The sequence below is a fragment of the Oncorhynchus masou genome, chromosome 31 (genome assembly GCF_036934945.1).
Source record: "Oncorhynchus masou masou isolate Uvic2021 chromosome 31, UVic_Omas_1.1, whole genome shotgun sequence".
In the NCBI taxonomy this organism is placed as follows: domain Eukaryota; kingdom Metazoa; phylum Chordata; class Actinopteri; order Salmoniformes; family Salmonidae; genus Oncorhynchus; species Oncorhynchus masou.
In genome coordinates, this window is record NC_088242.1 from 15,248,010 (window position 1) to 15,260,865 (window position 12,856).

The window sequence follows — 12,856 nt, forward strand, 5'->3', positions numbered from 1 at the left end:
CAGTGGACTAAGATAAATAAAATACTGTTTTCATGTCACCCTCTTTACCAAACAAATGAATGTAGACTAATCTTGAAATGCGTAGGCCCATGGACTTCCTATAGTGAGTAGGATAGCCTAAGAGGCCAGAGGCGGTGAGGCTATAGCGTACGACAGTCTCCACATCAATAGTTATTGATCCTTCAAAACACATTAAAACCAGATAAGAGCCATACAGTACACAAATACAATGTTCTTAGATCTTGCAATAGCCCTTCACATATTGCCCCCAACAAAATCCCTTCACATAACAACAGACCGTTCCCCTAACTGCCTGAGGGTCACTAAGTTTTCCTCATTCCTAACAACAGTGTCAAACTCAAACAAACGTTTTAAAAAGGCTGAATTTGTGCTACCTCCATCCATCATAGTCCATAACACTTATACAATCACTACAGGCTTTTGCTCCTGGTCTCCAAATGACGCCCAAGTAGCCAGTTTATCTCTCCGTCATCAATTAAAGTCAAGCGCTTGAGGGATAGACTTTACCCGGCAAGGCGGTCCAGGGCGGGGATCATCAGCTCACACAGCCAATCAGCGCAGGCTTCACTGGCAGTAGTGAGAGTTGTAAAGCAGACATGACATATACTGACACATCCGCTGTTGATTAGACCAGAGGCTGTTTCACCGCAATTAAATTACATCAGGAGAAGATCGAGAGAAAAGAGCAGAGGGGACAACCCAATCAATACCTGGAGAGTTTTCATTGTTGAGGGGTTCTGTATCTGCGGGCCGCACTACTTTCGAGAGTGGGTTGAGAGAATATCCTAATAAAACTTGCGTTGTGATAAAAGTTGGTTTTGCGTAAATGTCATCATGGCGCTGGGCCGCCCCTCTTTCTCCATCAACGACATCCTCACCCGGGGTGACACACGAGACAACATTCAAATTTCACGGGATCTGACAGATCTATGCGCGTTAAAACTGGCCACCATAAACCAGGATCAGCCAACCGAGAGCAGAGATGGGACCTCGAGGGGCCCCGGTTCATCCACGTCGGACTGCAGTGAGGAACACAAACGGGATGAGATGGAGATGATACACATCCGCCAAGGAAATATTCGTTCCTCTCCCGGTTTGGGCGACATCAGGAACCCCACGTCTGAGGCCGGTAGTGAAGAGTCCACTGGAGAAGAGACGGAATACATGTCATGCAGAAAAGGTACGTCACCGTCTCAGTCTGTTTATAAGATTATTGATATCGACCAGGAATCTAAATGCAATCATGACATAGGTTTGTTGATGGAATGCGATTATGCTGATCAATAGGCTACTGTAGACTATAACGCTTTGTCTCATAAAACCATAGTCATAAACAGTGAGCAAACTGTCTATGTCGGCCGACAGTGAACAGAATAAATTATGCTTTGAACAAACTAAATTCCATATATAGTGAAAAATGTCCGTTCTGTTTGGTTATTTCCAGGCCTACATTTGATATGGCTTTCGATTTGTATTTTAAAACCACCGACGAAATAGGCTGTATATAATAGGAATCGTGCTTAATAATCACATGATTACGAGTAAAATTATAACCCTACTTACTGGCTTTGAACTTGTAATTTATTGAGTAATAAACATCAGTGTAAGTAATTGTGGACATGTTTACCAGAAAGACGTAATGTGGAAACACGCTGTGTTGGAGCGACATTGACGAGCATACGTTGTTGGTATTTGAAGCATAAAGAGGTCGCCTGTTTGCCAAATAACAACAAGGCATTTTTCCTCCAATACAGACATAAACAACAAACAACTACCCAGTCTGGATCAAGACAAACAGAGGGAGGAAGAGGAGGAGAGGGAAAGTAGTTACAGCACCGTAGGCCAACCCATATCTGGTAACAAGAAGCGCTCCCGTGCGGCCTTCTCCCACGCGCAGATCTACGAGCTAGAGCGCCGGTTTAACGTGCAGCGCTACCTGTCTGGTCCTGAACGGGCGGGCCTGGCGGGCGCCCTGAAGCTCACGGAAACCCAGGTGAAAATCTGGTTCCAGAACCGGAGATATAAGACCAAACGGCGGCAGATGGCGGCCGAACTAGCCTCCCGTAACTACTCTACACCAGCCACACTAGCTAAGAAAGTGGCGGTGAAGGTCCTGGTTCGAGACGATCAAAGACAGTACGGTGAGGATGACCTGTCCAGTCCGCCAGCTATGCCTCTCTACCCGGCCTACCAATATGGATACTACCCCTACATGTACTGCTTCCAGCCATGGCTCTCTAGCAATGCACTTTGTGGGGGCATGCATTGACACAATGGCGTAGCCAGGCCTCAAAAACATGACATTAATTAACTTTATGGATTTAGGCCTACTAGAAGAAGACAACGACACTGGGTCGACATTTCTACATGCGTTTCTGTGTAAATACTTTCTTTATTCTCTCGTGGAGAGTAAGATCATTTCGACCCACAGTGAGCCTTTTTGATGCTGTAGCCTACACCTGCAAGGACAATCCTATCGACATCCCTCAGACAACATTGAGGATACAGATAAATGAAATACACGTCCTGAATAACGTAGAAGGCCTAGATAATAATATTGAAATTATTACGCAGGAATGTATAGACAAATAATAACTCAATAAAGCTTTAAAACAATTTGGGAATTCTAGTGGTTAGAGCGTTGGACTAGAAAACCGAAAGGTTGCAAGTTCAAACCCCCGAGCTGACAAGGTACAAATCTGTCGTCCTGCCCCTGAACAGGCAGTTAACCCACTGTTCCTAGGCCTTCATTGAAAATAAGATTTTTTTCTTAACGGACTTGCCTAGTTAAATAAAAGTAAAATTAAAATAAAAAATATCCTCATTTAATTTATTTACACACACAAAAAAATATAACTCTTATTATAAAACAGGAGGAATGTAGGATTAAGGATTATGAAACAATATAGGCTAATATCAAGTGCTAAAATCGAAATGAAAACCAATTTACATTTCTAAAATGTTAATACACTTTTGACAGAATTTTCGATCTAAGCCTTGAACTTTAAAATAACTTTTCACATTCGGATACATGCAGTAGATTCGTTATAACAAATATCCTGGTAAACTAAAGTTGTTTTTCTCCGATTCAAGCCAACAGCCATCTTCATTATGAAATTCGAATCAGCAAAAAACATGGATATCGAGGTATTATATTCGTGCCTGTTAAACATTGAACCCACAAGGACAGAAATGTGTAGCCCTCAACAAGATGATCCAAAAGACTTTGCACCGATGAGGACGTGATGAGTGTGAATATAGATGTTAATATTATGGTCGAAATCTTGAAGCCTGAAGCCTACAAGTTAAAGTAACGACATCTAACAACAGACAATCTAAAAATGCTGGTTTGAAAATAATCAACTTTTATAATTGAATATGAGGCTTAGAATGTAAATGTAATTTATTATGAACTATCTAATTAGGCAAGTTTATATTTTATTAATTTAAATTCTAGAAGATTTCACGTTTTCAAAATGTTGAGCCAAAATAATTCATGTAAATACGGTACCTGCTGCTTACACTGCCCCGATTTGTTTTGTGGTTCAAGTGTGCAAATATGGCTTCTACCTTCTCCAAGGGATTTTCCAAACAGATCTCTGATAGTATTGACATTATGGACCATAAATAGTGACCGTGGTTGAATGGTAAATCAATGTCATATTAATAGTAGGCTTATAGGCCTACCTGTAATTCCTATACGGATATATTTCCCTATTCACTAATTGATAATACAGATACAACCAATCGTAATAAAATCATAATTGTTCATCATTTAGATACATATTCAAATGTACAATTTGAGTAGCAAAAATGCAAACCACCCTAAACATAGGCTACATTTACTAACTTTAATCCTGACCTAATACACCTTGATAAAAAAAGTTAAATAAAAAAACGTGTAAATGTTCAGGAATTTAAAACGTGAAATATACACGAAAGGCAAAACGTGTTAAGCACACATGTTTACATTTTACGTTTTAGTCATTTATCAGACGCTCTTATCCAGTGCCAATCACAATATACAACACGTGTTGTATGCGGAGCATGTGACAAATACATTTAGATTTGATTTGATTTTAAGCTAGTTCTGCAGCTGTATGAGTCTGAGAGGTCAAATAAAATAACAAGTAAAATAGCCCCCTATGGTTTCTGGTCACATGTTCCCGAATGGCTAAAAAATCACAACACTAATCTTAAAATAACATAACAAATAGCAGAGTTGGGAGATTTGGAAAGCCATAGTCAATCAATCAACAATATAATAATACTTTTAGTACAAATATGTATTTTTAACTCGCAATCTGTAGATACTATGCGATTAGACAGGTTCAGAATTTATGTGAAACATCACTGCACAGTTGAAAAATATATGTCACATGGAAATCATGAGTGGGCAGTGTACAGAAAGGAGAGGGGGATGGTCTAAGAGTAGTTGAGGGGTGGATTTAAATGTTGTATAATAGTTTTGACTGAAAAACACCATGTACAGTGAATTCAAGTATTCAGACCCCTTGACTTATACCACATTTTGTTACATTACAGCTTTACAAAAAAAAAAAACGTCTCTCATCAATCTACACACAATACCCCATAATGGCAAAGCAAATACAGGTTTTTAGATTTTTTTTTTAAATGTATAAAATAAAAAAAACAGACTCCTGCGTTGTCTTGGCTGTGTGTTTAGGGTCGTTCTCCCGTTGGAAGGGGAACCTTCACCCCAGTCTGAGGTCCTGAGCGCTCTGGAGCAGGTTTTCATCAAGGATCTCTCTCTGTACTTTGCTCTGTTCATCTTTCCCTGGATCCTGACTAGTCTCCAGTCCCTGCCAATGAAATCATTCCCACAGTATGATACCCCATAATGACAAAGCGAAAAGAGGTTTTCAGACATTTTTGCAAATGTATTAAAAATTAAAAACAGAAATACCTTTTTTACATAAGTATTCAGACCCTTTGCTATGAGACTTGAAATTGAGCTCAAGTGCATCCTGTTTCCATTGATCATCCTTGAGATGTTTCTACAACTTGATTGGAGTCCACCTGTGGTAAATTAAATTGACTGGGCATGATTTGGAAAGGCACACACCTGTCTATACAAAGTCCCACAGTTGATAGTGCATGTCAGAGCAAAAACCAAGACATGAGGTCGAAGGAATTGTCTGTAGAGCTTTGAGACCGGATTATGTCAAGGCACAGATCTGGGGAAGGGTACCAAAAAATATCTGCAGCATTGAAGGCCCCCAAGAAGACAGTGGCCTCCATCATTCTTAAATGCAAGATGTTTGGAACCACCAAGACTTTTCCTAGAGCAAGCCGGCCCGGGCCAAACTGAGCAATCGGGGGAGAAGGGCCTTGGTCAGCGAGGTGACCAAGAACCTCATGGTCACTCTGACAGAGCTCTAAGGTTCCTATGGGGAGAATGGAGAACCTTCCAGAAAGAAAACCATCTCTGCATAACTCTACCAATCAGGCCTTTATGGTAGAGTGGCCAGACGGAAGCAACTTCTCAGTAAATGGCACATGACAGCCCACTTGGAGTTTGCCAAAAGGCACCTAAAGACTCTCAGACCATGAGAAACAAGATTCTCTGGTCTGATGAAACCAAGATTGAACTCTTTGGCCTGAATGTCAATCATTGTGTCTGGTAGAAACCTGGCACCATCCTTACGGTTAAGCATAGTGGTGGCAGCATCATACTGTGGGGATGCTTTTCAGCGGCAGGGACTGGGAGACTAGTTAGGATCGAGGCAAAGATTAACGGAGCAAAGGACAGAGAGGTCCTTGATAAAAATCTGCTCCATAGCGCTCAGGACCTCAGATCTGGGCTAACATTTTTCTTCCAACAGGACAATGACCCTAATCACACAGCCAAGACAATGTAGGAGTGGCTTTGGGACAAGTCTCTGAATGTCCTTTAGTGACCCAGCCAGAGCCTGGACTTGAACCCAATCAAACATTTCTGTAGAGACCTGAAAATATCTGTGCAGCGATGCTCCACATCAAACCTGACAGAGCTGGAGGTCTGCAGAGAAGAATAGGAGGAACTCTCCAAATAAAGGTGTGCCAAGTTTTTAGCATTACAGACTCACAGCTGTAATCACTGCCAAAGGTACTTCAACAAAGTAAGTAAAGGGTCTGAATACTTATGTAAATGTAATATTTCAGCTTTTATTTTTATAAAATTCGCAAAAATGTCTAAAAACCTGTTTTTGCTTTGTCATTATGGGGTATTGTGTGTTGATTGATGAAGAAAAAAAAATATTTTATGAATTTTAAAATAACGTAATAAAATGTGGAAAAAGTCAAGGGGTCTGAATACTTTCCAAAGGCACTGTATAATAATAAATAAATAGTTACAATAAAATAACAAAGACCCCTCTACCCATAAGTGAAAACTTCATTGAATTGTCATGCTAATTTTGGGTGTGTAGCCATATAGAGTGCTGTTTAATTTGATAAACACCATCCCATACCATTAATCCTTAAATTCTATGGTTATGAATGTGTTTACTGCTGTTGTGAATCCCTTGCTCTGGCCCAGATGCTTGAGTCAGATGGAGCAAGTTGATGTTGCACCATACAGCCTCTCCTCAGGACAGAACCACATTTATCATCATGCTATGCTGAAAAGACTGTGCAGACTAAACCCTCACCTCACTGTAAAATACCCTGCCTAGGAGTTAGCTGCTGCAGTTTAACCAAATATAAATATCTATGTTGGATGGAGTTAAGTGGCAATGGAATATCTGGTGGGGGAGAGAAAATGGAATGAGGAATGCTGAAAGCGACATTAGGCCAATTCAAAATGGGAACTTTGTAAAGCATGTACACACACACACACACACACACACACACACACACACACACACACACACACACACACACACACACACACACACACACACACACACACACACGATAACATACCCACTACACACACGTACACATGGATTTTGTGTTGTAGATATGTGGTAGTAGAGTAGTGGTCTGAGGGTATATACTTAATGTGCTGAGAAATCTCTTGTGAAATGTATTGTAATGTTTTTACAATTGTATAGAACTGCCTTAAGTTTATTGGAACCCAGGAAGTTTAGCTGCTGCCTTGGCAGCATCTAATGGGGATCCTTAATAATATATATATATATATACAAACTCTACATAGGGTTTTGTATCACTCTCATAACATAATTGATGAGTGCATGGGCTGTAGGCTAAATTATTGCATTTTCAATGCACATTTAGAGGTTTGCATTAAAAAGCCTGAAACAAACACAGATTTCCTGAGTTGGCAGTTATCCAGTTTAGTCAGGTTTTAGAGTGCTTCTCACACCTCATGCTATGTCTGCTACTTGAGTAGAACACGATTCACTTCTCTCGTAGCTGATGTGTGGTCAAAAATGGGGCACAAAATGGCTGCCGTGGCATCACTTAGTTAGGTGCTATATCAGTACTATTTGACACGTTTTTTTCTCCCTAACCACATAAATAAAGTATTCATCATTAATATTCCAATGCATTATCGTAGTGGTAGTATTGCAGCTGTAGTGAAAGACTCCAACACCATGTCTGCCTACCTACACGTTACACACCACCTAGGCCTCCAACCTGTTTGTCAGACAGAGTTTCTCCTTGGACGTGACTGACAGCTGCCCAAGCTTCATTCATCTCTCTCAGATCAGACTAATCACTCTAAGCTATCGCATGTGGCTGGCATTGCACACACATGGTTCTCGGAAAAAGAGATAACACAACTCCTTGTGACTGACGAACCATGACTAACGAGCCCATCCATCATTATTATCTACTGACATTTCCAGGGAGGTTACATTCATGTGACTAGTAACATGGGTGACTAGAGTTATCATGACAGAATTGACAACATCCTTGTCAACTTGGAATGTTAAAGACAAAGATCATATCTCTGGGTAGCTATATTTATGTGGCTAAAACACATTGAAGACAAGAGCTCGTCAGTTAAATGGCATGTATTATTAAATTATTATTATTATTGTAGGGTCCCTGTAAGCATAGTGTAAAAAATACAAGATGTCTGGACCACTATGGCACAGGAGAGTACTTGCTTTTCGGTTGATCTCCGGTCTTGGAGACCTAATGGGTGTGCAGGTTTTGGTTCCAGCCAGCACTAACATACCTGATCCTGGTCATGGTCCCAACTCCCAACTGAAGACCATGATTAGAGGATTGTTGAGGTGTGTTAGTGCTATTCGCACCTTGGAACAAAAGGCTGCACATGTACTAGCTGTCCAGGACTGAAGTTAGAGATCAGTGGTCTAGACCCTACAGCTCCTTTTGGTGCTGGACAGGTGAGAGAAGACCTGGGACAGCAATCTAACTTTGTGTTTATGTATAAATATACACTACATGACCAAACGTATGTGGACACCTGCTCATCAAACATATAATTCCAAAATCATGGGCATTAATATGAAGTTTGTCCCCCCTTTGCTGCTATAACATCCTCCACTCTTCTGGGAAGGCTTTCCACTAGATGTTGGAACATTGCTGCTATAACAGCCTCCACTCTTCTGGGAAGGCTTTCCACTAGATGTTGGAACATTGCTGCTATAACATCCTCCACTCTTCTGGGAAGGCTTTCCAGTAGATGTTGGAACATTGCTGCTATAACAGCCTCCACTCTTCTGGGAAGTCTTTCCACTAGATGTTGGAACATTGCTGCTATAACAGCCTCCACTCTTCTGGGAAGTCTTTCCACTAGATGTTGGAACATTGCTGCTATAACAGCCTCCACTCTTCTGGGAAGTCTTTCCACTAGATGTTGGAACATTGCTGCTATAACAGCCTCCACTCTTCTGGGAAGTCTTTCCACTAGATGTTGGAACATTGCTGCTATAACAGCCTCCACTCTTCTGGGAAGGCTTTCCACTAGATGTTGGAACATTGCTGCTATAACAGCCTCCACTCTTCTGGGAAGGCTTTCCACTAGATGTTGGAACATTGCTGTGGGGACTTGATTCCATTCAGCCACAGGAGCATTAGTGAGGTCGGGCACTGATGTTGGGCGATTAGGTCTGGCTCGCAGTTGGCGTTCCATTCATCCCAAAGCTGTTTGATGGAGTTGAGGTCAGGGCTCTGTGCAGGCCAGTGAAGTTCTTCCACAAAGATCTCGACAAACCATTTCTGTATGGACCTCGCTTTGTGTACAGGCGCATTGTCATGCTGAAACAGGAAAGGGCCTTCTCCAAACTCTAGCCACAAAGTTGGAAGCATGGAATTGTATAGAATGTCATTGTATGCTGTAGCGTAAAGATTTCCCTTTACTGGAACTAAGGGGCATAGCCCGAACCACTAAAAACAGCACCAGACCATTATTCATCCTCCTCCAAACTTTACAGCTGGCACTATGCATTCAGGCAGGTAGCATTCTCCTGGCATCATACATTATACTGCCAATGTTTGTCTATGAAGATTGCATGGCCATGTGCTCGACTTTATACACCTGTCAGCAACAGGTGTGGGTGTAATAGCCAAATCCACACATTTTAAGGGGTGTCCACATAATGTTATCCGTCACATGCTTCATAAACAACAGGTGTAGACTAACAGTGAAAATCATTGGCCCTTCATAACAACAGAGAGAGAAAAAATAGAGAAGAAAAAAATAGAAGAAAGAAAAATAAGAGGAATGAGTAACGATAACTTAGCTATATACACAGGGTACAAGTACCAAGTTCATGCAGGGGTACAAGGTCATTGAAGTAGATATGTACATACAGTATACAATGAATTCAGAAAGTGTTCAGAACCCTTAGCTTTTTACACATTTTATTATGTTAATGCATTAATTTAAAATGGATTAAATAGTTTTTCCCCACTCATCAATCTACACACAATACCCCATAATGACATTGCAATACCCCATAATGACATTGCAATACCCCATAATGACAACGCAAAACCCCACAATATCATCACAATACCCCATAATGACATTACAATACCCCATAATGACATTGCAATACCCCATAATGACATCGCAAAACCCCACAATAACATCACAATACCCCACAATAACATCACAATACCCCACAATGACATTACAATACCCCATAATGACATTACAATACCCCATAATGACATCACAATACCCCATAATGACATCGCAAAACCCCACAATAACATCACAATACCCCATAATGACATTACAATACCCCATAATGAAATTACAATACCCCATGAAGACATCACAAAACCGCATAATGACAAAGCAAAAACAGGTTTTTAGAATTTTAGCAATTTTTTGGCAAATATTCAGACCCTTCACTCAGTACTTTGTTGAAGCATCTTTTGCATCGATTACTGCATCGAGTCTTCTTGTGTATGATGCTACAAGCTTGGCACAACTTTATTTGGGGAGTTTCTCCTAATTATTCTCTGCAGATCCTCTCAAGCTCTGTCAGGTTGGATGGGGAGCGTTGCTGCACAGCTATTTTCAGGCCTCTGCATAGATGTTCGATTGGGTTTGATTCCAGGCTCTGTCTGGACCACTCAAGGACATTCAGAGACTTGTGTGCTTAGGGTCATTGTTCTGTTGGAAGGTGAACCTTCATTACAGTCTGAGGTCCTGAGTGCTCTGGATCAGGTTTTCGTCAAGGATCTCTGCCCCACAGCATGATGCTGCCACCACCATGCTTCACCGTGGGGATGGTGACAGGTTTCCTCCAGACTTGATGCTTGGGATTCAGGTCAAAGAGCTCAATCTTGGTTTCATCAGACCAGAGAATCTTGTTTCTCATGGCCTGAGAGTCTTTAGGTGCCTTTTGAAAAACTCCAAGCTGGCTGTCATGTACCTTTTACTGAGGAGTGACTTCCGTCTGACCACTCTACCATAAAGGCCTGATAGGTAGAGTGCTGCAGAGATGGTTGTCCTTCTGGAAATTTCTCTATTCTCCACAGAGGAACTCTGGAGCTCTGTCAGTGGGACCATTGGGAAATTGGTCACCTGCCTGACCAAGGCCCTTGTTGCCTGATTGCTCAGTTTGGCCGGGCGGCCAGCTCGAGGAAGAGTCTTGGTGGTTCCAAAGTTCTTCCATTTAAGAATGATGGAGGCCATTGTTTTCTTGGAGACCTTCAATGCTGCATAAATGTTTCGGTACCCTTCCCCAAATCTGTGTCTCCTGTCTTGGAGCTCTACGGACAATTCCTTCGACCTCATAGCTTGGTTTTTGCTCTGACATGCACTGTCAACTGTGGGACCTTATAGACAGGTGTGTGCCTTTCCAAATCAGGTCCAATCAATTGAATTTACCACAGGTGGACTCCAATCAAGTTGTAGAAACATCTCAAGGATGATCAATGGAAACAGGTTGCACCTGAGCTCAATTTCGAGTCTCGTAGAAAACTATTACTGTATGTAAATAAGGTATTTCTGTTTTATATGTTTAATACACAGCTCACGCCTGGGTTTCCCTTTGTAATCCATGATAGTTTGGAAGCACTGCCACATACGACGAGCATCAGATCCAATGTAGTAAGATTCGATCTTGGTCCTGTACTAAAACATTGCCTGTTTAATGGTTTGTTGGAGGGCATAGAGGGATTTCTTACAAGCGTCCGGCTCATTGAAAGCGAAAGCTCTAGCGGAGGCTGCTTGTAATCCATGGCTTCTGGTTGGGGTATGTATGTACGGTCACTGTGGGGACGACATCATCAATGCAGTTATTAATGCAGCCGGTGACTGATGTGGTAAACTCCTCAATGCCATCGGATGAACCACGGACCATATTCCTGTGCTAGCGAAACAGTCCTGTGGTTTAGCATCCGTTTCATCGGACCACTTCCATATTAACCTCTCTGGGAGCGTTCGGGACGTGAGTGTCCCACCTCGTCAACAGCCAGTGAAATTGCATGGCGCCAAATTCAAACAACAGAAATCTCATTATTAAAATTCCTCAAACATACAAGTATTATACACCATTTTAAAGATAAACTTCTTGTTAATCCAGTTACAGTGTCCGCTTTCAAAAAGTATTTATGGCGAAAGCACACCATGCGATTATGTTAGCTCAGCGCCTAGCCACAGAAAACCATACAACCATTTTCCAACCAAGGGAGAGGTGTCACAAAAGTCAGAAATAGCGTTAAAATGAATCACTTACCTTTGATCATCTTCATCTGATGGCACTCCCAGGTCTCCATGTTAAACAATAAATGTTTGTTTTGTTCGATAAAGTTCATCTTTATGTCCAAATACCTCCTTTTTGTTTGCGTGTTTAGTCCAGTAATCCAAATGCACAAAGCACACTCACAAAGTCCAGACGAAAAGTCAAAAAAGTTCCATTAAAGTACATAGAAACATGTCAAACAATGTTTCTAATCCACCCTTATGGTGTTTTTATCATAAATATTAAATAATGTTTCAACCGGACAATACTGTTTTCATTAGAAAGGAAAGGGAACGGAGCTCGCGCTCACTGCCACGCGCGAGACTAAACTAAAGACTTTCATCCTGACCACTTGTTGAAACAGCTCTTATTCACTCCCCTTTCACAATAGAAGCCTGAAACAACTTTCTAAAGACTGTTGACATCTAGTGGAAGCCTTGGGAAGTGCAATCCGACCTCATAGACACAGTATACTGGATAGGCAATCACTTAAAAAAACTACAAACCTCAGATTTCCCACTTCCTGGTTAAATATTTCTCAGGTTTTTGCCTGCCATATGAGTTCTGTTATAATAACAGATGTTATTTTAACAGTGTTGGAAACTTCAGAGTGTTTTCTATCCAAATTATTGTATGCGTTATATGCATTAGTAACAGGCAATTTACTCTGGGAATGCTTTTCACCCAAACTT

General features: G+C 41.3%; 1 protein-coding gene across 1 annotated transcript; it reads left to right on the forward strand.

The window, feature by feature from the left end:
- The first annotated feature begins 611 nt into the window (after positions 1 to 611).
- Positions 612 to 7,527, forward strand: LOC135523487 (homeobox protein zampogna-like). Its single transcript, XM_064950187.1, has 2 exons — positions 612 to 1,201; positions 1,776 to 7,527. The coding sequence occupies exons 1-2, from the start codon at positions 856 to 858 to the stop codon at positions 2,288 to 2,290; spliced, it is 861 nt and encodes a 286-aa protein (XP_064806259.1). The 5' UTR covers positions 612 to 855; the 3' UTR covers positions 2,291 to 7,527.
- Positions 7,528 to 12,856: the final 5,329 nt, after the last annotated feature.

What these genes read in the sequence shown, in the direction of transcription:
- LOC135523487 (XM_064950187.1), top strand. Translation starts at nt 856, where the DNA reads ATGGCGCTGGGCCGCCCCTCTTTCTCCATCAACGACATCCTCACCCGG. An exon ending in ATACATGTCATGCAGAAAAG is followed by an intron (nt 1,202 to 1,775) that starts GTACGTCACCGT and finishes CCTCCAATACAG; the next exon opens with ACATAAACAACAAACAACTA.